At 38.9% G+C, this 27,113-nt stretch overlaps 1 protein-coding gene across 1 annotated transcript in view; it reads right to left on the reverse strand.

The window, feature by feature from the left end:
• LOC135219246 (F-box/LRR-repeat protein 12-like) overlaps window positions 1-16,685 on the reverse strand; it is a 99,872-nt gene extending 83,187 nt beyond the window's left edge. Inside the window, exon 1 of the mRNA XM_064255843.1 lies at window positions 16,458-16,685. Within this exon, the coding sequence (XP_064111913.1) occupies window positions 16,458-16,549 (92 nt within the window). The 5' untranslated portion in view covers window positions 16,550-16,685. The remainder of the gene's footprint in view (window positions 1-16,457) is intronic.
• Between the last annotated feature and the right edge of the window lie 10,428 nt (window positions 16,686-27,113).

Here is a 27,113-nt window from a genome sequence, read left to right on the forward strand (position 1 = left end):
TTTTGGGTGCTTGGTGGATTGTGCTAGCAAATCTGAAGTGGATTTCTTTTTTGAGAGAGGAAAGAATAGTATCCTGAACCGTGTCTTGCGGAAACAGGTGCGACTTGCCCAAGGGGAAAACAGTTGAGCACTTCTAAATCACCATTACCCCTCTAGTGGTAAAGGAGCACCACAGCTCATGCTTCTTCAACATACCCATGGCGAACAAGGAAGCTACTTTGTCCGCACCATTTCTAATTTGCGTCTACCAGGGCCGAGAAGTTCCCCTGGAAGGAGACAGATTACTCCCAAAGAGGGAGCTTCCTTCGTGATGTAAATCTGGTAACACTTGTTGATGAGCAATGAAGGAGGGTGGGTGAAAGACGCTTTCCCATGTTCTCTCTTGGTCGCAAGCTACTTATCCACAAAGCATTCCTAGCTGCAGACAAGAACACTAACATCGAAAGGAGATCTTCTGGATGCTTCTTTTTTTTCAGCATGAAGATCGAAGGTGGAGGAGTGGCAGGTGAAAATCGGTCAGGAAAGTATTCTAAAAGGAAACTCATTAAAGAAGCGTAAGCTGTTGGAGATTGAATCGAGACCTGTTCTAACTCCTTCTCTTGCTCTCGTAATTGCTCTTGCTGTAGCTATTGCCTTTCCTCTAGTTCTTGTTCTTGTTCCTCTGAAGACTCAAGAGACATGGAAGCTTCTTCCTTCCTCTACTGAGGCATCCTACCCTTAAAGGAGGGCAACAATTCTTCAAAGTGTGGCCGAAAAGGATGGATCTTATTGAACAAAAGATAACTTATGTTTTGACTCTGAAGAAGGTTTTAGACTCAAAGTCGAAGTCTGTGGAGCCGACTGAAGCAGTGCTGCTCGTTTCAAATGTACCCATGCCTGTCGGGCCTCAGTCAATTCTGCTGAGTCACGAGTCGAAGCATAAGCTTTGTGAGTCGAAGCCGCATGACTACAAGATGGGCATGGACTGGCAACTGTACCCCTAGATTTCTTGGCAGGGATAGGGGAGACATCCGTAGTCGAAGATCTCTTAAGAGGGTGAAAAGCCCAGGAACTATGCCAGTGATGCGAACCCGGAGAAGATGAATCACTGGAGTCTGATAAATTCGTACTGAAAGAGATACCTTTCCAACGGCTCTCAGCCGATGCCTAATTTGACACTTCAGGCTCAACAGAGGGAGCAACTGCCCATGGGCAAACCCCGCCAGTCTCCCTTGGATCTCTGGTATGTCTTCTCCCCGAGGCGGGGGAGCGGAACAGTGACCTTTGTCTAGGAGAACTGGAGGGATGGACAGCTACCCCCTCAGAAAGAACTTCACTTGCACTAGCAACGAGCACTTTAACAACACTTTTCTCCATGAATGTCACAGAGGCACCTAAATCCACTGTTGTATTGGCCAAATACTCAAACTTCCTCTCTAACTTTGATTTGAGGCTGGCAATGGTATCAGAAAATGCAACATGAGAAGCTGGTAAAGGAGTCGGAAGTGAAGGGGGGAGTTGGAGGACTGAGAATGGGAGAAAGATTTCCAGGAATAGGAGAAGAAGCAGGAGTAGAGATCTCCGCCAACACGGGAAGAGGGAGGAGCTACATTAGCCTTACTATCTGCCCTAAGGGATGCTTTTCTCTTCTTATCTTGTAAAACCTTCTTATGATGTGAATTGTAAAGTTTACATTTGTCATCATCCCAATCCTGACATACTTAACATCTAAGTTCCTTAGAACACTCCTGACCACTACATTTCGTACACCTAGTTTCTTTAACTAGCCTAGTTTTGCAGCCATTGCACAAAACCTAACTTCAGATGAGCTTGAATCAGATATATTCAAGCAAAAAAAGGGCAGGAAAATAAACAAAATGAGCAAAATAAGCTAAGCTAATTCGAAAGCACACCAAAACCCCTGTATGTCACCAATATCCAACACAGTCAAAAACCATCCAAAAGATGACGAAGAAAGACTTCAGAGCTGCCGATGTTACTTGGGAGTCAGCAGAAATCCAATTGAGAGGTGTAAAGACATCATACCTGCTTACCGTAAGTGGGTGGTAACTGGTTACCTACACTAACGATGGTGGTGTCACCGAGTAATTTGAAGTTTAGTCTGCCCTACGTAAGAATCCTACAGCTGAATAATTGCTTGGTACGACTGAATAAAACAACATTTTGTTGCCTATATTAGTGAAAGTACGAGACGTGTTATTCCCGGTGTCATGGTTTGAACTGAAATGCAATTTTACTTTGTAATAGGTGGTTTTATCCTTACTGCCATCACAACTGAAACTCCACAGTGCTTATTAGATTGTAATTATGCACATTTCGTTCTTAATTCACTCCAAATTCCACTTTAAATACGTGAGAGTTTGTTTACAGCAAAGCCATGGCGGGAATAATTTTTCAGCCTTATTATAAACCTGGCAGCCAGAATCCATGAGTCGAGCAGATGACGGTTTAGTGAATTGTTTATGAGAAAAAATTTGTACTTTTTTTTTGCTAGCACTTTTCATTTATTTAAGTCTATATTACTATTTTGACTTTTTTTTCTAATTTTCAAAATTGTATGACTGAAAAAATTTGCTTTTAATTTTTAATAATTGTATTGCTGAAGCAAATGTAACTTAAATGCGTGCTAGGAATGGCAAGTCATTGTTGCCAATTTAGTGGAACTTGACATATACGCCAATGCCTTTACAAGCTGTTTCCATGAATTCTAGATGCCATACTAATGTAATAATGATAAAACGGCTTTAATATTTATGTATATAAATTACAAATAAATACGCTAAATTCACTAATTTCCATGGTTTTGTGCAAGTCTTATCCCAAGTTTGGAGGGTAAGCACAAACCAATTGGCAAAAGTATAAAAAAAATAGGAAAGCACGAACAAAACATCATAGCTAATGTTCACAGCAAAACCAATGAAATTTGTGTCAGGAATCTGGTTACTTTTACAACAACAAATATTTTCGAAATAATTATCATCAAAGCGTAATAAAACTATGCAATTCATAACCTTATTCTGGTATTTAACATGATATTGTTATGATACAATAAAGTTTTATACATACTTACCTGGCAGATATATACTTAGCTATTTGACTCCGTCGTCCGACAGAAATTCGAATTTCGCGCACACGCTACCGGTAGGTCAGGTGATCTACTTACCTGCCGCTGGGTGGCAGGACTAGGAACCATTCCCATGTTCTATCATATTTTTTCTATACCGCCTGTCTCCTGAGGGGAGGTAGGGTGGGTATAAATTGTATAAATCTGCCCGGTAAGTATGTATAAAACTTTATTGTATCATAACAATATCATTTTTATACATTCAACTTACCTGTCAGATATATACTTAGCTGATTCACACCATTGGAGGTGGGACAGAGACAGCTAAATATAGATTCAAACAGGAATCACAACAATCGTTGTAGGTAATAAATAAATAAAACCTTGGTTCCTACCTGTTTAGACTGAAGACTTCATAAATACAATCCAGGAGTCTGGTCAGTCTCAAGAGCCTCAGCGAGATATTGATCTATGGCTAAGAGTTCTTGTGGTTCTGCCAAAGGGGTCTTATCCGCTTACTCGGCAGATCCTGGAAGGACTATGTCAATGGGTGCTTATCCACTTACTTGACAAGAACCTATACAAGGAGCACAACACCGATCCCGATCACCTCAACCTAACCATGTTAGTTCTAAGATTGCAAGAAGTTATCCCCTAACTCCTTGCAAACAACCACAAACTCGAATCACAAACATTCATACACTTAAAGTACAAAAATGAAAATAAATAAAAAAAAAAAAAAAATTTTTGTACAATCCAGCCAGTAAGACGTCTCTTGATTCCCTACTGACCCAAGCCAGGACGCACGTGCGCCACCAAGCATTCTAATCAGCAGAAAAACAACAACTTGTCTCACAAGGTAGATCTATGTACCATCAAAAATTAGAATAACAAATACAAATTTTTCTAAGGATCGTTATGTGTTCCCAGCCCCAGCACTGTATCGGCTGATATAAAAGGACCCAGAGAGAAACACTTTTCATATGTCACTTTAACGTCCTTAAGGTAGTGCGATGCGAAAACTGAATCACACCTCCAGTAAGTCGCATCCACAATGTCTTTTAAAGACATGTTCTTCTGAAAAGCTAATGAAGTGGCCACCGCTCTAACCTCATGAGCCTTCACTCGGAGAGTCCTGAAAGAGTCTTCAGTGCAGTTACTATGAGCATCAGTAATAATGCTCCTAACAAAAAATGCGTCCCGAACTGCACACCACAGGCTTTGTTTACATCCCCTAAGTTCGTTCTTCTTCTTTAAATAGAACTTCAGGGTTCTAACCGGACATAATGATCTTTCTAATTCCTCTCCTACGAGATTTGAAAGTCCTTTAACTTCAAAACTCTTTGGCCAAGGTTTTGAAGGGTTCTCGTTCTTGGCCAGAAACAGAGTCTGGAAAGAACAAATTGCCGCATCACTCTTAAATCCTACTCGAGAATCTAGAGCGTGTATTTCACTAATTCTCTTCGCAGTCGCTAAAGACACCAAGAAAATACATTTTCTCGTTAGATCTCTAAACGACGCGTTGTGAGGAGGTTCAAATCTATTTGATGATAGAAATTTCAAAACCACATCTAAGTTCCAGTTCGGAGTACGAGGAGAAATGGTTTTAGAGGTTTCAAAAGATCTAATAAGGTCGTGGAGATCTTTATCTTCTGCTATCTTCAAACCTCTGTTTCGAAACACAGCAGAGAGCATACTCCGATAACCTTTAATGGTTGAAACTGATAATTTAGATTCTTCCCTAAGGAAAATCAAGAAATCAGCAATGTTGGTCACAGAGGTATCGGAGGAGGACACTTTATTCTTCTTACACCATCTTCTGAAAACATCCCATTTTGATTGGTAGACCCGAATAGTGTAAGATCTCCGGGCCCTAGCAATTGCTTTTGAAGCTTTGCTTGAAAAGCCTCTCGCTCTGACAAGTCTTTTGATAGTTGAAAGGCAGTCAGAGCGAGAGCGGGGAGGTTTTGATGATACCTCTCGAAATGGGGTTGTTTGAAAAGATCTCTCCTGTGTGGAAGAGATCTTGGGAAGTCCACCGTCCATTCCTGTACCTCTGTGAACCAATCTTGAGATGGCCAAAAGGGAGCGATGAGTGTTAGTCTCATCCCTTTTGATGCCACAAATTTTCTTAAAACCACTCCTAACATTTTGAAGGGGGGAAAGGCGTAGGCATCTAGGCCTGTCCAGTCCAGCAGCATGGCATCCACCGCTATCGCTCTCGGGTCTTCCACTAAGGAGCAAAAGTTCTCTATCCTTCTGGATAGGAAGGTGGCAAATAGGTCTATATGCGGACTGCCCCACAGGGACCACAGAGCTTGACACGCCTGAATGTGAAGGGTCCACTCTGTGGGGAGAACTTGGTTTAACCTGCTTAGCCTGTCTGCTCTGATGTTTTTCTCTCCTTTCACGAATCTTGTGAGGAGAGTCACATTCTTTTCTTTTGTCCAATATAACAGCTCTTTTGTTATCTGGAACAGAGAAAAGGAGTGAGTTCCCCCTTGTTTCTTGATATAGGCCAACGCTGTGGTGTTGTCCGAGTTGACCTGTACCACTTGACCTAAACTTCTGCCTCGAAGGCTTTTAGGGCTAGGAGAACAGCATAAAGTTCTTTGGAGTTTATATGCCAGTCTTGTTGATCCTTCCTCCATTGGCCTGATACTTCTTTTGTCCCTAGAGTCGCTCCCCATCCCTTCTCTGAAGCGTCTGAGAACAAGATTAGGTTTGGGTTCCGAACCTCTATAGACAAGCCCTCGTTCTTTTCCAAGGGAAATATCCACCACTTCAGATGATTCTTTACTTCCAGAGGGATTCTGAAAGTGTCTGAAAGTTGCCCGTTCTTCCAACTCCAAATTCTTCTTAGGAAGAACTGAAGAGGGCGAAGGTGGAGTCTTCCTAGAGAAATGAACTGCTCTAGTGAGGAAAGGGTTCCCAGAAGACTTAACCATTCCCTCACCGAACTCCGTTCTTTCTCTAGGAAGCTCGAGACTTTCTGTAATCCCCGAGCAATCCTTTCCTGGGATGGAAAAGCCCGAAAACCCCAAGAATCCATCTGAATCCCCAAATAGATTAAGTTCTGGCTGGGGATCATCTGAGATTTCTCGAGGTTCACGAGTAATCCTAACGTCCTTGTCAGGTTCAAAGTAGTCTGTAGGTCCTCCAAACATAGTTTCTCCGACTTGGCCCGGATTAGCCAATCGTCGAGATACATTGAGATGTTGATCCCTTCTAAATGAAGCCATCTGGCCACGTTCCTCATCAGATACATAAATACCTGAGGAGCGGTTGATAGGCCAAAGCACAAGGCCCTGAACTGGAAGATTTGTCCTTGTACAACAAATCTGAGGTATTTTCTTGATGATGGGTGAATCGGAACATGAAAGTAAGCATCCTGAAGGTCCAGGGAGACCATTCAATCTCCCTGACGTAGGGATGACAGAACCGAAGCTGAAGTCTCCATGGAGAACTTCTTTTTCTCCACGTACCGGTTCAGGATGCTTACATCCAGAACGGGCCTCCATCCCCCCGAAGCCTTTGGAACCAAGAAAAGGCGGTTGTAAAACCCCGGGGAGAATGGATCCTGCACTAGTTCTATTGCATTCTTGTCCCTCATCGACACCACCGTCTGAAGGAGTGTCTCTCTCAGTCCAGGGTCCTTGTAACTCATCGACAAATCCTTCGGAGATGTTGCTAAAGGAGGTCTGTCTACGAAGGGAATGATGTAACCCTTCTGTAGGACAGACAGAGTCCAGGGATCTGCTTCTCTTAAAGACCAGGCCTCCACAAAGTTTTGAAGTCTGGCCCCTACCTGTGCTTGGAGGACATGGCTGCTACTTGCTCTTTTTAAAAGAGCGGAAGGAAGACCTCCCTCGCTTGTCGAAGGGCTTTCTCTTCGAAGTTGATCGAGTCGAGGGAGCTCCACGAAAGGGCACCACTGGAGTACGAGCCACCTTCTTCTGAGCCGGAACTGCAGGTCTAATCTTCTTCGTAAATTGCACTAGAAGATCCTGCGTAGCCTTTTCTGACAGGGATCTCGAAATATCCTTCACTAACGATGAAGGAAACAGATGTTCTGACAGAGGTGCGAAAAGTAGGGCGGACCTCTGAGAAGGAGAAACTTCTTTCGTCAGAAAGGAACTGTAAAGAGATCTTTTCTTTAAAACTCCCGATCCAAACAGTGCAGCTAACTCACCAGAACCATCTTGCACAGCCTTATCCATACAAGATAGGACACTGTGCAAAGTTTCTGGATCAAGAAAATCTGGCTCACTTGTCTTCTTAGCCAGCACCCCAAGGGACCAATCCAAGAAGTTAAACACCTCTAATACGTAGAATATTCCCTTAAGGTGCTGATCTAATTCCGACATACTCCAGGACGCCTTTGCAGAATTTAGAGACTGTCTTCTCACTGACTCTACTAGGCTCGAGAAATCTGAATCTGCAGACGAGAGGAGCATCAAGCCCATAGCCTCTTCCGTTTTATACCATATACCTCTCTTCCCTGTCAGCTTGGAGGGAGGAGAGCAATAAACAGTTCTAAGCGTTTCCTTCTTAAATAAAAGCCAAGAATCCAAAGACTGGAGGGCTTTTCTCATAGAAATCGCAGGCTTCATCTTTAAGAAAGCCGAGGATTTCGGGGTTTTCGTGCTCGAAAACAGCGATCTCGGTGAAGGAGGAGCAGCAGGACTAAGAGAGTCCCCAAACTCCTTGAGAAGTAACGAGGCTAAAACTTTATAATTGGAAAGTCCCTCGTTGGTCGAAACTTCTTCAGAAACCTCTTCAAGGTCAAGGTTAGAAGGGGATCGCTCTTTCCTGATCGATTCTCTATCAAGAGAAGTAGCTCTAGGAGAAATGCTTCTAGTAGGGGAAGGACTACGTACAATAACATCCCCACAACTAGTAGAAGCTTCGCGCCTGACTGGATCATGCCTAGCGCTTGGTAGGCTGCTCGCGCCTGGCTGGCGCTATAAACCTTGGTGGCATCACGCGTCTGGCTGGCGTCTCGCGCCTGTCAGGATCCTCGCGCCTGGGAGGCGTCACGCTTCTGGCTGGCGTCTCGCGCCTCGCAGCGTCCTCGCGCTTGCCTGGCGCCTCTCTCCTGGGAGGCATCACGCTTCTGGCTGACGTCTCGCGCCTCGCAGCGTACTCGCGCTTGCCTGGCGCCTCGCTCCTGGGAGGCGTCACGCTTCTGGCTGGCGTCTCGCGCCTTCTTGGCGCCTCGATCCAAACTGACGTCACACGTCTGGCTGACGTCTCGCACTTGGAATGCTCGACGCGCCTGACTGCCGACTCGCGTCTAGAAAACTCTTCGCGCCTGGGTAGCGCTTTGCGTCTGGCTGGCGCTTCACGCTTGGCTGTCGCTTCGCGTATAGACAACTCGACGCTCTTGTCTGGCGTCTCGCGCCTAGAAGGCTCTACGCATTTGGTTGGCGCCTCGCGCCTGGCTGGCGCTTCATGACAAACAGGAGATACTCGCCTGTCTGGCGCCTTGCGCCTGACAGGAGAACGGATCTTGCTCGGTCTATGAAAGGCTGATGAATCCGATTCCAAGTCCGAAGAAGACAAATCTTGATGACGAGTCTGACCCCTCGACAGCCTAGACTTCTTTATAGGCAGGAAAGCGTCTTTCCTTCTAGGAGGGTCTCTTGACAGAACTCCCACCAGAGAAGTGATGGAATCCTGCATAGTGCGAAGGATTCTGTTAGTTTCTTCATTCTTGTCTACCCTAGGAGTAGAAGATCGGTCTTTAACCGATTCCCACAAGTCTGTGGGGGAAGGAATAACCTTCTTTGCTTGCTTAATTACTGAATGGTCCTCCTCTTGAAAACGCTCAGGACTTGAAGTAATCCTGGGTTCATCCCAACGTCTTTTCAGGGGGCGAAAAAGATCCGCCGATCTCCAACCTCTTTTAGGAGAAGAATTCTCCGAAGAGGAGAAACACTCACGCAGAACGCTTTTCCTGTAGCGTTCTCTGGCGATACAGAAAATGCCGAAGGGACGTCTGACTGTTGGGGATCCTCCACAACCTCCTTACGGCTTTTGACATTCCTTCTCCTCTGGGGCTTGGGAGCTTGAAAGAGGTCTAGGCCTGGGAGCGTTGTGGAGACAATCACACGCCCCCTCCACAGCACTGGGGACACTTATATCACTATCCACAGCACTTAAATCACACTGCTTACCTTCAATGGCCGCCATTTTGGTTTCCATTTTCCGAAGGGCGGCTTTAAGATTCGCAATCTCTGATGCCGAATCTGTGGGATCTAATAAAGGAGCAGATACTACATTAGATGGGGCAGTAAAAGGAGAAGAGGGTATAATATTACTGATAACCCCGCTAGATACAGAACTAGGCAAAGGTTTGGAAGAAGACCTCCTCACCCTGTCTCTTTCCAACTTCTTCAAATATGAAGCTAGAGATTTCCATTCTTCCGCACTCAAATCCTTGCATTCATTACAAGTATTATCAAAAAAACATTCATACATCCTGCATTTCTTGCAAATAGTATGAGGATCAAGCGATGCCTTCGGCATCCTAACTTTACACCCCACATTCACACACATTCTCACCACACTTCCAAAATCAGACCATGTTGAACAATCCAAATCAAATTCCAAAAACGGTCCACAATCGCGTATGCCAGTACAATCAATGCAAATACGTCACCGAGAAGTCCAAACGAAGATCAATTGCGATGCAAAATACGAATCCAGCCGGAGATACCCACAACAAAGTTGCCAGTATGGCCGACAGAAAAAATATGATAGAACATGGGAATGGTTCCTAGTCCTGCCACCCAGCGGCAGGTAAGTAGATCACCTGACCTACCGGTAGCGTGTGCGCGAAATTCGAATTTCTGTCGGACGACGGAGTCAAATAGCTAAGTATATATCTGACAGGTAAGTTGAATGTATAAAATAATTATTTAATGTTATCTAGCGCACTCTTCTTCGTCCTGAACAATCGCCAGGTTTCCCCAGTCGCAAGTGTAAGCACCATCCTCGTTTAAGATTGTTGTGAAGAAAGGGGGTAAATATGAGCAACAGTTCCGCACTCGTTTCAGTGAAAAATAGACACCTATATTAATACTAAATATACTGAAGAATTGTTCACTTTTTATTTCTGATTGGGAAAACAATTTTAAGTAATAAAATAAGCGATTCCAATTTAAAATGCTTCAGTCAAAAACTAGGTCCAAAAATGATGTAATCGGTGTGCTGCTGCTTGTAAACTGAAGGCATAACATGTAAAAATCCTCATAAGAATGTAGTTCTAAAAGACTATGACAACCAGTCACCTGTCCTTTTTGAAAAAGTAACCAATTACGTGAGTCATTATGTCACTTTAGCCAATGATAGGGTTTGTACTAAACACTTTTTATTGTCTTTTGTTTCTAATTGTGGAAGAATATAATTTTCAAAAAAGGTTAGCCATCTTTGTTTCCCCGAGGTCAGTCTGCATTGCGAAATCCATCAGATAGCATGGAGGAAGCTGGCCTATCTCACATAACTCCACTGGATTCATCGTTGAAAGTGTTCACATGTGTTGAGTGTTTTGTGACTTACGGACAGCTACACTATATTCATAAAGCAAATATAGAAAAGATTGTGGTACATTCAGATTACTGACCACGTACGTACTGTTATAAGTTCCTTTGGTGACCGGAAATACAATGAAGGGGGGTGTGGGGTGGAGCCCCACCTACCTATATTCTACACTGAATACAGATATTACCGCTTGCCAGAACAGACTTGCTTGCCAAGAATCTTTTAAAATGCAGATAGGCTGCAAAGTAGCGTTCTGCCATGGCGTTTTTTCATTTAACATTGTTTTAAATGATATTCTACTCATTTTACTGATTTTCCCGAACTTTGTCTCCCCCCACCCACAAACCGCAGTTGTCACCTGTGGTACCCCAAGATTGATGGGTGGCTGAAAGGATTTACCCAAAGTTTTACTGATACTGCAGCAAAAAAAAACAAGAAATTTTGAGCGATTTCTTAGGTTTTCCCGGCATCTATGTGTAAAAGTGGTGTGCGGACTTAGCACAGGAAATGGTAAGTTTGTTTACACATGTGACTCCACAAACATTGAGATGGTGTCAATCTTCTAGGGGAAACAACTGTCTTGAGTCCACCTTACTCAGGCAGATCACCCTTATTCACTCGATATCTAATTGGTGAAACAATAATACAATTACATCTTTAAGCATACCAATCAAAAGATTGAAGTTTCATCAACATAATGTGATATATGAAAGCACCATACAAACTAAGATAAGCATGTGAGGTCTTTGTAAATATGTTTTCAAGGCAGTTTTTAAATCCAATATGGCATCTCTCGCATCCAGTCCCTTTCGTAACTGGCATCGATACCACATCCTTTCCAACCTTCCCAGCGCCCATTTGAACAATATTAGCATATACATATATGTAGTGTTTATCAATAGTACTCAAGATTGCAGTTGTAATCAGCACAATAAAACAATATTTTGTTGCCTATATTAGTGAAAATATGAGATGTCTTATTCCTGGCGTCATGGTTTGAACTGAAATTCATTTTTACCTTGAAATCGGTGGTTTAATCCTTACTGCCATCACAAATGAAACTCTACAGTGTTTATTTGACTGTAGTTATACACATTTTGTTCTTAATTCACTCCAAATTGCACTTGAAATACGTTGAGTGTTGACAGCAAAGCCATGGCGGGAACAATGTTTATCTTAATGTACAGGGTGTCCAAAAAGGCTCAGGGTAATTCTAAGCCCGCATTCCGTGGTAAAGTAGACTATGGCAGTTGACGTTTTCCTATGTTATTTTTTACTTACTGAACAAATATTTAAAGTAATATCTATTCGGCTGACTAATTAAACCGTAATTTACCTTTGAAGACTACATGACGGTACAAGGGGTGCGATGTACCGAAGTACAGAGTTCAAAGGTAAATAACAGATTAGTTACAGTTGACAGGCAAAATATTACCTTAAACTCTTGTAAAGTAAGTAAAATAACAGGAAAACGTCAACTGCCATAGTCTACTTCGACTGAACAATCTTCAAAATTTTGGTTCGGGCCCAAGAAACGTAATCACACCGCCATATTTGAATTCTGGTAGGGGGTGTGGTATACGTAACCACCAGGGAGTGTAACATATAGGTTACGATACTAACCTAACCTACCCTAACCTGGTAGAACGTGTTATCTGACCGGGGGGTCGGAGCCCACCATACCCCCCTACCCCTTAAAGGAAGGCAAGCTTCTTTATTAGGGTTTTTTATGGGAACAATTATGGATATTTTCCAGTCCTTGGGTAAAATTCCAGTTTCCCATATTTTGTTTATAATCTTAAGTAGATACTTTTTGGCATCATCTGGGAGGTGTTTAAGCATTTCATATAAAACTGAATCACCCCCTGGAACTCTTGATTCAGTTGAAGAGTGCGCCTCCCAAAATTCTCTTAAGGAAAATTTGTGATTGTATGGTTCAGATTTTCCAGATTCAAATTTCAGTCATTTCGGCATTCCAAATTCTTTGAAATTCTAGAGAATAATTGTCAGGGCTGGAAAATTGAGAAAAGTGTTTTCCCAGCTAATTGGCAACTTCAGTGGGCTCTGTGATCAGAGTGTTATTGACTTTTAATGAGGGTAATGGTGACGCAACAAATTTTCCACTTAGTTTCCTGATTTTGCGCCACACCACTCTCAATGGAGTTTTGGAATTGATTCCATTGATATAGTAAAGCCAACTATCTCTTTTGGCTTTCTTGTAAAAGCGCCGCTGCTTGGCTAACGCACGATTATAGATTAATTTAGACTGAGGGGAGATACTAGTTTTGTATCGTCGGTAGCACTTCCTAGTGACTTTCCTCAGAATACTACGTCTTATTCCACCAGGGAACTGCAGGTCTACGAAGTTTACCTTTTGTCTTGGGAATCGACCCCTCAGCACTCTTCAGAGTGGATTCAATGAAGTAGTCATAGGCATCTAGGTGAGAATGAAATGACTCAAACTCCCTATCTAGATTGACTCCTTTACTGAACTTGTCCCAGTCAGCATCCTCTACCTTCCACTTAGGTAATGTTTCAGATGGAGCATTTACAACATATTTCATTAACAGACCAGTTAAAGTCAAGGTGGATATTTGTTGAGGAAATACTAAGGTCCAGTGCAGAAAGATGATTATTATGAATGCTGTGGAAGGTCATTGACCCATTATTATATAGGGCGACATCATTCGTGTCAATATGGTCCTCGATTATTTTCCCTTTGCTGTCTAAACACCGACTTCCCCAAAGGAGGTTGTGGGCATTAAAATCTCCTAATAAGGGAAAAGGAGTGGGAAGTTGGTTAATCAAGGACTGAATATCTCCAATGTTAAAAGAAAGGTCTGGTGGGAGGTATAATGAACAAACCGTTATCCTTTTGTCTAATATGACTGAGACAGCAACACCTTGTAGAGTTGTATTTAATTGTATTGTGGAGTGCTGCTGAGATTTATTAACAATAATTGCAGCACCTCCATGGGCACAATCACCAATTGGGGGAAAAGGGTTAAAAATAGCACAATCAAGTCCAGGATTATAAGGAGAGTTACCTAACATAGTCTCCTGGAGGTATACAATCCCTGGATTGAATTCATGCATTAAAACTTTAAAGTCTTCTGTCCGGGCTCTGAGACCCTTACAGTTCCACTGAAGGACATTGAACTTGAATGTTAAGGTGGTAATGTACTACTTCCCACTCTTTGGAGGGGAAGTACTGATCCTAAGGTGGAGAGGAAAATTTTCCTTAATAAGAGATTGTTTTCTTGATCCCTTTTCATCTTTATCAGAGATCAGGGTTCTTGGCTGACAAACAGATTTCTGAATTCGAGGCTGATGCTCAGGATTTTTACTGTGATTCTGTGCATCACTACTACTATTAGTCTTGGGGCGGCAAGACTGATGAGAACTCGCATGTCTTTGAACTGGATCTGCTTTCGGAACTATCTTCCTTGGCGGAGAGATCTCTTCCAGAACACTGCACCCATTTGAAGTTTTTATGATAAAACTTTCATTATTCGGGGACGTGTTTCTTATACGCTTCCTGGTGGGCGCAGCTTTAGTTTTATCGTTTCTTAGCGACTGTGATAATTGATGGATCCGAGCTAGATCTCTCTAGTTTGGACCACTTCTTTGGTTGCTTCTTGGTGATATTATTTGTGGACATTTGCAAACTTTGCTTAGGGGCTGAATTTGCAACTGTTACATTTGTATCAGCTTGAGAGGATAAATTGTCCATGCTTTTGGATGAACAATTTTAGTATTGGGCTTCAAAGCACTTGCTGACATAAGTTTCCGATTATTATTTCCTGTGCAAGGAGAAACAGGTTTCTGATGCTTACTGTTAGATTCTATTACTGGTGGCCTCTCATTGCTAGAACTCTTCATCAACTTTATTACAGAAGCATAGGTAGAGTTCGCACTTGTTAGCCCCCATTACCACATGCTTTGCTGCACTGATGCTGAGATGTTCATTATCAGCCACTGCCAACACATCTTGCTCAAACCTGTATCTGAGGCAAGTCCTACTGTTTGGAGAGTGATCACCCTTGCACTGGAAACAATAACGGGCTGCTTCACACTTGTTGAAATTGTCATGCTCGGCTGAGCACACAGAACATCTCTTATTGTTTCCATACGAGTCTTGAATGTGGCCATATTCGAAACATTTGCGACATTGTTTAGGGTTTCTTTTATATTTTTTGACTTGCATCCTCTCATGGCCAACATTGATGGTATCAGGCAAGTAATTGGAGGAGAAAGTTAAAAGCATAGCTGCATCCCCTCCCAATTTTTTTTACATGAGATACACAAGGAGGGCACCTTAGGAGAACCTCCTCCTCATTAAAAACATGCAAGTCTCTGGAATAAACTACCCCTTTCAGCGTGTTAAAGAATCTGTGCGATGTTATAGTCTAAATATTTCCACTTTTGGGGGGTTTGAACTTTGATAATAAAATAGCTTGGGTCTCATTGCCTGCTTTTATGAGTAAGTTCTTTCCATATCATTTCAGATTACCGATAGGAATAAAACCCACTTTGTTCTCAATACATTCTGCGGCTTTAATGAAATTTTCCCTTCCCTCTTTATAACTGGCAACATGCCATATAGGGGGAGGAAGCGTCCTGGTATATGTTGCTGGTCCACATTCTTCGTTCTTAGGAACAAAATCGAATGGCTCATCGTTCAAATTCCTCACTGAAAACACCTTGGTGCTTAGAACAGTCATTTAGAATGTGGCCATTTAATTTCATTTGTGCCTCATTAGCTTCTTGGGAAGAGGAAAAGCTGATGTATGCAGAAAAAGACTGCTTGTCTTTTTCTAGAAGCATTTTAATCCTCTCCACCTTACCAAACTGTTTTGCAACATTATGCAAGCACTCATAGTCCAACGAAAGGCTTGCATTAGTGCAATAAAACACTCTATTATTCATGTCAAATCCTCCAGTTTTAATAGTACCCTAGTGTCTCGGTGCATGGTTCTGTGTGATAGCCGAGCTCATATCTGTGTCCATGCCTGAAGTTGTCACCAGTGCCGTTAGGTCGTCAGATGGTATGCTGATTTAGCACAGGAAATGGGAAGCTTGTTGACACAAGTGACTCCGTAAACATCGAGATGGCGTCAATTTTCTAAACTTCTTTAATTATAAGTAAAAATTTTGACAACGTTTTGGGGTAGTGTGCACTGCGTTGGCCACACTTTTCATTACTCTCTGTTTAAATCTTAAAATATGGCCTCAATTTCTAACTTTTGAGAAAATACTTACCTATTTCGAAAGGAGAGAGTAGAGGTCTTGAGCTCCTGCTATCACCACCAACAACTCATGACTGATGACCGTATCCAGTGTCAGGACGTGTTAAAATACTTTATCGGAGGGTCGCCAAAACCGTGGCAGTTGGTGAGCTGGCCAGTCCACTCGGTTGTTTACCCTAACTTCTGTTAGGTAAATTGGAAATTAGCTAGTAGGTACCTAGCTAATATGGCCTTAATTTCTAACTTGGGAGAAAACACTTACTCCAAGAGGAAAGTAGGTAGGGTTCTCGAGGTGTTGCTTCCACAGAGGTTGGCTTGTGACTGACGTCTAATTCAGTTTACTGGAAGTGCTAAAGTAATTTTTTGGGAAGTGGTCGCGCATCCGTACAGGTGGTCGCCTGGCAGCACAGCGGTGCTTTACCCTATTGTCTTGAACCAAAGTTAGTCCTAAGTGTTGAAATAAAATGCTAACGTAATCCATAATGATGACTTGTTCGTTTAATTTCCTTCCAGGATATAATCCAATTAAGAAGAAATCAGCGATTTGGCAGATCTGTCCTACGACTACCTGCTGCTGAAGCAAAACACCAAACACTTACCTACTAAGTTTATGCAAATCAACTGCATATAACAGCGAAAATATCTTCAGTAGTATACACTCCGGGAGATCTAATAAGCCGACATGGGACATCGTACTACACAAACACACATATTTCCCATAAAAGCCGTTATTTTCTTTTAACCGAGCCGAAAATGTTCAAGAAACAAGGGTTACTTCCGACCTCTGTCGCTGGGTAGTGATCCACTCGGGTCTGAGGCTGTATTTTGTAAACATTGGCGAGCAAGGAATGGGGTACAGGCGTATCTTCAATTAAAAATTGCACAATATAGCGCTATTTTGTTTATATTATATATATATATATATATATATATATTATATATATATATATAATATTATATATATCTATATATATATATATATATATATATAGATTATATATTATATATTAGATATATATATATATTGGATAACCTTCAATTTTTAGAGGTTTTGCTGTTGTTATTGAAATGTGTCTACATTTCGCATTTAAAGATAATTAACGCTTACACAATACACACACTATTTGGAGTTTTTATATATATATATATATATATATATATATATATATATATATATATATATATATATATATATATATACCTATGGACGTGGGCGCGCACACACGCACACACACACACACACACACACACACATATATATATATATATATATATATATATATATATATATATATATATATATATATATATATATAGTATATATATAATATATATATATATATATATATATATATATGTATTTATATATTTCAGGCATGGGTCCAAGTATAGTACATGAGAGAATACATATGGTCAAGTGGAAGTACTGAGAGAAAAAAACAAGTACATGAACAGAAGATTTGCATGAGACTTAAGGTCATGTACTTGACAATGTACTATTTAGTAGGCTACAAGTACACATTTCAGCTGATTTTCTGTTATCACTAGTGATATATATGATTTAAAATCAGTAGCATATCTAATGAAGATTAACATGAAAATATCTAATGGAGAGAAAATTTGGTATTATAGCAGTCTTTATAAAGAGAAGCCTCCCAAGGATATACTACCTGAGTAGTTCTCACAATATGTGTCGAACAGAGGTGAAGCGATTTTCATAGGGTTTAATGAACAAAAGTGATCAAAATTGGTCTACCCACAGGTTAAGGTAATGAGTAAATAAATTTAATTTTTCAATTTAATTTACAATGCTTGTAAATTAAATTCTTGATGCAGTAATACAAAATATATATATTCACCGCAAAAAAAAAAAAATTGATACTGTTAGAATAATTTAAACAAAATTGTTTTCCAGAAAAACTTTAAACAAAATTATACTTTTCAGAGAAGTTCTAAGCAAAATTATATTTCTATCTTTGACACGATTTCCATTTCAATGGCCTTTTCTACTTGTAGGATTAATTATTGCAGACTCAAAATTCTTGTCAGTAAGTGACATCTCTTAGCGAAATACTTTTTCTTCAATGCTGAAAATCCTCTCTACTGTGGGATAGAAGAAGCAGGGATTGATAGGTAATTTTGTGCCATCTTAGCAAGTTGGAAATGTTTCTCTGTGATCTTTCCAGTATGCTAGAACATCTCTCTCTTCTGAAATGCATGGCTGACCATGGTATATATCTTTGAAATTCAATATTAATAGACTTCTGAATCTGCGTTATATCTGTTGATTGTCGAATTGGGTTACGCACAAAACTAAACAGTTTCTTCCTTTTTGGTTCACCTTAACTAGGTCATGGTTTATCCTCGTACGGTCTCAGGCCTGTATCGAGGGTGGGAGGGGGCGGTGGGGGGGATGTCTTCGAATGACATCCCAAAAATTTCTGGAAGTCCATATTTTCTGTGACTATCCTTTTCATTGAACTGTACTTACAAAGTAATAAATAATTGTATTGTTTAAAGACAAAGTATATAACATAACAACAAATAAAGTAATATGCATGTTATTGTTAACATAATAAATGAATCAATCAATAAAACTGAAGAAATATTCTTGAATTTCAGTGCAAACTTTCAACATTATAAGTAAAATTCTGTTAACTAAAGTCAGTACTTTGAATAACATCTAGTCGGGTAGAAGGGCATAGACCGCATACCCAATTTTCCTTCTTAATATAACTAAAATAGCATTTTCAAGTATTACATCTTGTATATACCTATATATGCCATGCCATTTATAGAAGAAAAGGTCCAATTTTGGGAAAAACGACCCGCCCCCATAAAAAAAAAAACAACTCAAGGTATGGGTCTGGGTCCGTGGTAGGATCCATACTAGCACACGAGCTGTAGTATCTTTGGACATGATAAACTGGGTTGGAGTTATGACAGAAGACATAAGATTCACCTTTCCCTCTTCTCCAGAACACCAATCTAATTCAAACCTTGGATCAAGAATAGTTGCCATTTGAATATATTTTCCGTTCGTCATATACCTGTAATGATCTCTTTAATCTAAATACCAAACCGCTATTATACTTAGACTGCATTTCCTTTAAGTGAAACTTGAGCCCTCGCACACTTGGAATTACTATAGGCTAGAGGAAACAGAATTCTGTCTTTGGGCACAGTCGGTGGCCTCCTCAAATGGCTCAGAAATTTCTAGCATGTCATTGAGAATATTTTGGTCATAAGCGCCAAGCTTTGGTGCACCATCCATATTGTAACCTTTCTGGAGCATGATATACCACAATCACACTCCTTGCCAATTGCCTTGAATGTGCCAGAAGTATCCTCTGGCAACTTGAAGTGGCTCCATATGCCCGAGTCCGGTGATGCCATAACATCACCAGCACATGAATGATAGCTACTGAAAGATTACCTGAAGATGTAGACTTCAAGTGAACAGGTTGTTGCAGGTTTATTCTTGAATTGATGACATGAAAATTGACTGATATTCTGTTGATACACAACAGTAGATGTTAAATAATTTGAATTAAACTTGGTACCTATATCTTCATTATTGAAATGCTTAATTCATTATAACCAAAAATCCACAGATTATATTCAAGTTGATATTGTGACTACTAGTGCAGTTTTTGTAGTACAGTTAGTTATGCAATACAGCCTACTAAGTATGTAATGTACTTAAAAAGTTCAGTTAATTTTGGTGTTCCGAAAAAAACTGTTTTGCTTCTATCCCGTATGTGTCTGACGCCAAGTTTTCACTTAGACTTATTCAAATCACAGAACAGGAAATTCCATGTCTTCAACTCAAACTCATTTCGAATAATCCATGTAAAATAGGTTCATTTTTTTAATTCTAAAGATGGCTTGCAGTCCTTCATGAGATCGAGTGTTGTTTATAAATTAATATGCCCTGGATGTCCGGGCTCTTACACTGGATCGACTCGAAGGTTAACTGAAAGTGAGATATTGCAGCCATATGGGCTTCAGCTTTCGTACAGGCCAAAGACTTAAGCAACCAGAATTTTCCAATAGCAAAAATCATGCTGCAATTTGTAAATAAAAGTCTTGAAGCAGCACTTCCCCATAATTGGCTATACGAAGGACCCATATCACTTAACCACCTTAAAGTCATTACTCATAAAAAGGCTGGTTCCTTCACTAAGCAATGACACTTTGTATCTGGCAAAGTTTTCGTTTTGACTGGGACCTTAGTTTTTGTCATTCCCTCTTCAGTATTCTCTCTGTTGTTTATTTTACCGTTTTTTTTTTTTGTATAATAATAACGCATTCTTAGTTTTTTTAATGTCAATTTTAGTCTTTAATTTTTTATATCTTTTGTGAAATCCTTTTATGTATTAATATAATGTAATTGTTTTTTTAATTTCTTCACAGACTGATATGCACTATGTTGTGTGCGAAACGATTTTTTGATAAATTATGGCCTTGTACCAAGATGTATCATGGAACCTCCGGAAATACTATATATATATATATATATATATATATATATATATATATATATATATATATATATATATATATTTGTGTGTGTGTGTGTGTACAACGGACCAGGCTAATATTAAATTTCGCAATTGTTTACAGGTAATCAACATCATTTACAAGTTATTTTTTATTGTTGTTTGTTTGGTTATAGTCATTAACCTGAATTACTACGTCGGCCTCAGCCCAGTTAATAGGTGACCATTTCAAGCCAACGGATGGCCAGAGCATTATTTATTTACCCTCTAGAGACTATTTTTACACTGTTCGTTCCTATGTAAATGCATTTAGATGTTTAGTCCAAATAGAAGTCATTACATTCCGAATACGGCATACCGTCTATTATACAATATCGGCCATGGGGATATCTAAATTAACATATTTTCCAGTATGTAATTATATTTAAAAATGACCCTTATTCTTAGAAGTAAACTATTTTGTTTACCTCTCATGAATGTTATTTTTTCTATAAAGAAACTAAAGACGGTTATTTTAAATCAAATTACACAGTGAAACATATGTTAATGAAAAAAAAAAATACTGTATCCCGCGTTCAGAATGTAATTTATTTAGGCCAAGTATCTAAAGGCATTTGTATAAGAATAAACAGCACCAAAATTGTCTCAAGAGGGTAACATAATACTCCAGCTATCCGTTGTCTTCAATATGGGCCCTGTATTAACTGGTCTAGGGCCGACATAAGAATTCATGTCTGTGACTTAACCTACAGAAACTTCCAGTAAACAATGTTACTAATTACCTGCGCACAAGGACGACATTAAAATGCTACCCAGGTCTGTTTTCCACCGGCCTTCTATTTCCTCTTTTGATGACTCTGACTTATCTGAAATCATCGAGAAACTGGCCTCCTGAAAAGCCATTTTCTTTATAGATGCGATTACGGTTGATATATACCCAGACCGTGGATTTTTGGACCGTAATATGATGTATCTGTCCTTTTTATTTTACAGGCCGAGGAGCAATTAAGAGCCCGGGCCAGCACGAGGCTGGTTTAATTTAGATCGGGTGTCAAACTCAAATCCTTTCTAGGGCCAATTATGCCATCAAAGATTTGGTCATTACTTATTCCTCATGCCTCATTTATTAAGATTTGCAACAAAAGAGCCTTATTACCAGCAATTATAATATGAAATAAATTAATAAATTATTGTCATATGAAAGTAAGGTAAAACTTATTATGTCTCGTTTTAACAGTTTAGTAACTTTAGTTAAATTTTCCTCAGCTCTAACAGTTATAGCAGCTCGAGTTGAAAAATCTCTTGGCACTTCGCGGGCCACTTAAAACCATTCCGCTGGTCACATTTGGCCCGCTAGCCATGAGTTTGACACCCCTGATCTAGATAGAAATATAGTCATTTTTAAGATTTAACTGTGCCCTAACGATGTCAAAACCAAGGTCCAAAGGTTACCTTGGTAAAAAAAAAAGATGAAATTGCTCTTTTATGTTATCAAGAGAAGCCCTTACCATTGGGGATTACTCAATTCTGTTCTTAGAATCAAGGTCGATCTACTATGAGATTCAGAGCCTTTGTCCATGTGTTTTTCTGGAATAACTTTTTCTGTACATTTAACAAAGATATTACTTAGCCTTAGTATACTTTACATCCATACCTAATTTTCGACAGCATTCTTTATTACTTATATTAGAAGAAAGTAAGTAAAATAAAGCAGCTGAAGCCAGTGGCAGAACACTCATGTATGGATTCAAAGTTATAAGTAACATGAACATACAACGTCATGACTCCTCCCACAAGGTGATGACGACAAACAGCTGTCTCTGAAATTCTGAATGAATATTCGTACCTTGTCAAAGCTTCAAGAATGGCGGCTATGATAAGTCATTGTCTCCGTGATTGCAGGACAGCTTTTGTAATTCTACTTGCATAATTGTTTAGAGGTGAGGAGGAGGCCCGTGGCAAACCCTACGTAAGCTTGAACAGGTAAATGAATAATAGGGCCCATTTTTGGGTAAGGAGTACACCCGGACATCCAAGGGTACCAAGTTTTTGTTATTTGTTGACTTCAATTAGGTGCAGAAAGATAATTATATATGCTCTATAAAGCAATAGTTGTTGATTTCTTAGTAAAATATAACTTGCAGAACAACATTAAAATTTGCTTTGCCAAAAAAAAAAAAAAAAAAAAAAAAATGTCGTGGGTTATGGTGCATCACTGAATGATCTTTGCTGTCCCAGTGCTTGGCTTGAAGTCTAAATTCAATAATCCAAGCTAATAATGTGCAATTTTCTATTTATTAAAATGATCGTCACTGTCTTATTAGGAAAAATATCAAAGGAGTTACGACGAATGCCAAAGTTTTCTTCACTTTGTTAATTGATTTTTAATCATATAATTTTTCAAAGGAGAAATAGTGATAGAAAGTAATTTCTCGGATTACTTGTGGAAACTTGTCTTTAAGGATTCTAGCACTCGACTTCTTGGAATATATCCTATATACTACTTCTACTACTACAACTACTACAAAGTGTAAATAAGGAGTATTGGTTGTATTTCATTGTTGCCAGAGTTGGAGACTTTTTTCGCGAATAGCCAATTATCCATCGAAAAGGAGGCAAGTTAATGACGTCATAAGTTACATCATTATATCTTCGAAAGACATTCCTCTGAGTTTGCTGGCGATGTCTACGAAAAGTCGGTGTTACTCTTATAATTACCAGAATTATGCCACTTTCGTAATACAGTATACAGTCAAGAATTAGGTGGGGATGTAAGATACCCTGTGACAAAGTGTCATCTTTGTCAGGCATGGTAGACCTTGCTCAGACTGGCCCTGACCTCACGTCGTTTTCCGAGTGTTGACGCTTGTTACTGGGCACGCTTAGCAAAGATCGCCCAAAATAAATGTCGTTTTCTTTTATGTAGCTATGTCATTTTATATGAAATTCACCATATGAAATCACTAAAAGATACTGTGGACTCCGTCAGTTTCAGTTAGACTGGCCTTTTATTTTTAATAATACTCTGTTATTTACTTTTACGGCGTTTCTCTACAAAAGCTTTTGTATGTTATCTTTTTGCATTTTTCTTATTATTTTCCGTCTTGCTATATGACAACCAAATTTTAAAAAACGTTATAAAATGATGCATTGCATCACCAAAATCCTATATTTTCCATAATTATAAATAAATCTTTCAAGCAAATGACTTTTCGTCGTTTTGGATTGGTGAAATTAGTAAATTTTATTTTTTTTATTGTTCTTTGTTAGAAATGGAGGAATTCAGTCAAGTTCGGTATGACTGACTCGTAGCAGTCGTGCGAATAGGAAGCGTCTGTAGTGTCCTCTTTCTTCTGTCACCAGTCTTCAGCCGGCCATACACGTGCAGTTTCAAGTGACAGTTATGACTGTGCAGTTATAACTGAAACAGTTTAAACTGACGTCAGTTAAAAATGAAATGCACACACACACACACACACACAGTTCAATCCCTCAGTTTTTACCATGGATTCCGAGAAGTACGATCTTGCCGCTCTCGGTGTATTCTTTGTAATGCTACAAACAAATAGAAAAAAGAAAACTAAAAAGCGTAAACAGTGGTGCAAAAAGTGGTTACTGAGGCGAAATCAATGTTCTGATATTGAATTATTAAAGGAATTAAGTGAAGAACCAATTGATTTTCTCAATTATTTGCGCATGACTGAAACAATGTGCCAAAAGTTGCTTTCCCTTTGTTTACGTGCTACCTAAACAAACTGCACTCACTGCTACCATCTGTAGAAATGAGAAGTTGAGAACTGTACAGTTACGAATCCCCACACACGCTCAGTTCAGTTACTCCTTTCAGTTAAAAATAGGGAACATTGCATTTGTCTCAGTTTAACTGTACAGTTTTGTTGAACTGGCGAAATGAGCAACTGAGATACCCACACACGTGCAGTTTTAACTGACAGTTAAAACTGCACGTGTGTGGGTATCTCAGTTGCTCATTTCGCCAGTTCAACAAAACTGTACAGTTAAACTGAGACAAATGCAATGTTCCCTATTTTTAACTGAAAGGAGTAACTGAACTGAGCGTGTGTGGGGATTCGTAACTGTACAGTTCTCAACTTCTCATTTCTACAGATGGTAGCAGTGAGTGCAGTTTGTTTAGGTAGCACGTAAACAAAGGGAAAGCAACTTTTGGCACATTGTTTCAGTCATGCGCAAATAATTGAGAAAATCAATTGGTTCTTCACTTAATTCCTTTAATAATTCAATATCAGAACATTGATTTCGCCTCAGTAACCACTTTTTGCACCACTGTTTACGCTTTTTAGTTTTCTTTTTTCTATTTGTTTGTAACATTACAAAGAATACACCGAGAGCGGCAAGATCGTACTTCTCGGAATCCATGGTAAAAACTGAGGGATTGAACTGTGTGTGTGTGTGTGTGTGCATTTCATTTTTAACTGACGTCAGTTTAAACTGTGTCAGTTATAACTGGACAGTCATAACTGTCAGTTAAAAATGCACGTTTATGGCCGGCTTAAGAAAAAGGGAAAAAAATGCGTTCGGCATTCTCCTCGTGCATTCAAGAAATGGTCAGCATTCGCTGCTATTATATATACATATATATATTATTATTACTATATATATATATATAGAATATATATATATAATAATACATATATACTATATATATATAGATAAATATATATATATATACATACTACATATATATATATATAATATAAAAAAAAATTTTATAAATTATATATATATATAGATATCAGTATTATATCTATCTATATATATATATATATAATACATATATATATGATAAATGAATAAATTTTTATCACATCACGGCGATTCATATACATGCATTAAGCTACAAATGTCCTTTAATAGCCAATTCGCTCTACCTCAGAATGAATATAGTTTCATATATGTTAACCGAAGGGAAATTTATTAGTTGATAATAATTTCGTCCTCTCGCTGGTTCGAATCCACTGGAGGACGAAATTATTATATAATTATCAACCAAAAAATTCCCCTTCGGTTATCATATATGAAATTATAATAATTCCCAGGTAGAACGAATTGGACATTAAAAGACATTTTTATCTTAATACTCACGCACACACATAAATATATAGCTCTTCAGACTTTTCAGCTTTCTTGCAGATGCGATGAAAACATGATTTAGTTCGTGGCCTCAACAGTGCGCAAAACTGCTTTTGAGAAGCCGTACATCGATCCGTTATTGCCATGGTCTAAGAAGAGTGTTTGTTCACAATTGACCCAAAATTCGACCAATTTCGCGCATGACATCAGCGGCGAGCGGATGAGCTATTTACCTGTCAGTCAGGTCAGGGAAGTAATATATATATATATATATATATAGATATATATATATATATATATAATATATATATAGATATACATATATATCATATATATAATATAAATAAATATAAATAATAAATATAAATATATATATCTATATATATATATATATATATATATATATATATATATATATAATATATATATATATATATATATCTTATATATATATATTATATATATATATATATATATATATAATATATATATATAGCAGACAGGAGGAGGTGTAAATGGGAGCGTGATTTTATATTGAGAATTCACGCATATTTTGGTTATTGTCATTGTAGAACTATGCCGAATATATGTGCACTGTATAGATGTAACTCAGTTTCAGATCGAAATACTGTTCTTCCTTTTCATAAATTTCCTACAAATGAAGAACTACGAAAGAAATGGATTCATCTGCGCGAGAAAAAGACAAATTTAGTGCGGATCCTTTCAGGATGTGTAACTTGCAATTTAAATCAACTGATTATGAATGACTTAACTACTTGGAATCTCAATATCAAGATATCTTGTACAATTAAAGAATGAAGCAATATCAACATCAGAGGACAAGTTTAAAATTTGGTGTTCTTTTGAAGTGAAGTCGAAGGTTCTTAATGAATCAGTTTATATTTTTACTATGACAATACGACAAAATATTTTCAATTTAAAAGTTGTTATTTTACCATTTATAACTAAATGTTATAAATGATTAGATGCCACAATTTCTCTATTTGGATTTTCTGTGGCATACAGGGGGAGAGTTAGTGTTAAGGTATTCTATTCAAGTAAAGTCAGTTTAGATAGTTTATATAGTTGAATACATTACAGTATGACGCATTTGTCAATTAATATTTACTATGCTACTGTTTCCTTTGAGAATCAAAATTTGCAAATTTGTCACTATTTTCTTCTGAGATTTTGGGTGGTGTGCTAGGAAAGAGGAGATATAATGTTAATAAATTTTTTATAATTACCAAAGTACTTACTGTATTTTCTATACAATTAAACGTCTGACCATTACAACTAATCACTTATAAAGCTAATAAACATAATCAAACTGGCTTATGAAATTTTTACGTTTTTAAACTTAGAAGATAATTGCAAGAGTAGAACTTTCTGTCGGGGAATAGAAATACCAAAATTCCCTTTGGTGAATGAACTGGGGACCTAGTTGTACCAGGGCAATATTTCGTCAGTTTCTTTGCCCCTACCAATCACTCACCACTCCCTTTGAGGATTAACTCTGTTAAGCTACCCTTGTTCATTTGACCGCGAGACCTTGGTTTGCAGCTTGCTGGCCGAGGAGAAAGTTAATTCTGAAGAACACGACGTAGCCGCCATATTTAAAGGGACGATCAGGATTGACCTCTT

The sequence above is a fragment of the Macrobrachium nipponense genome, chromosome 1, assembly GCF_015104395.2.
Source record: "Macrobrachium nipponense isolate FS-2020 chromosome 1, ASM1510439v2, whole genome shotgun sequence".
Taxonomy (NCBI): Eukaryota; Metazoa; Arthropoda; class Malacostraca; order Decapoda; family Palaemonidae; genus Macrobrachium; species Macrobrachium nipponense.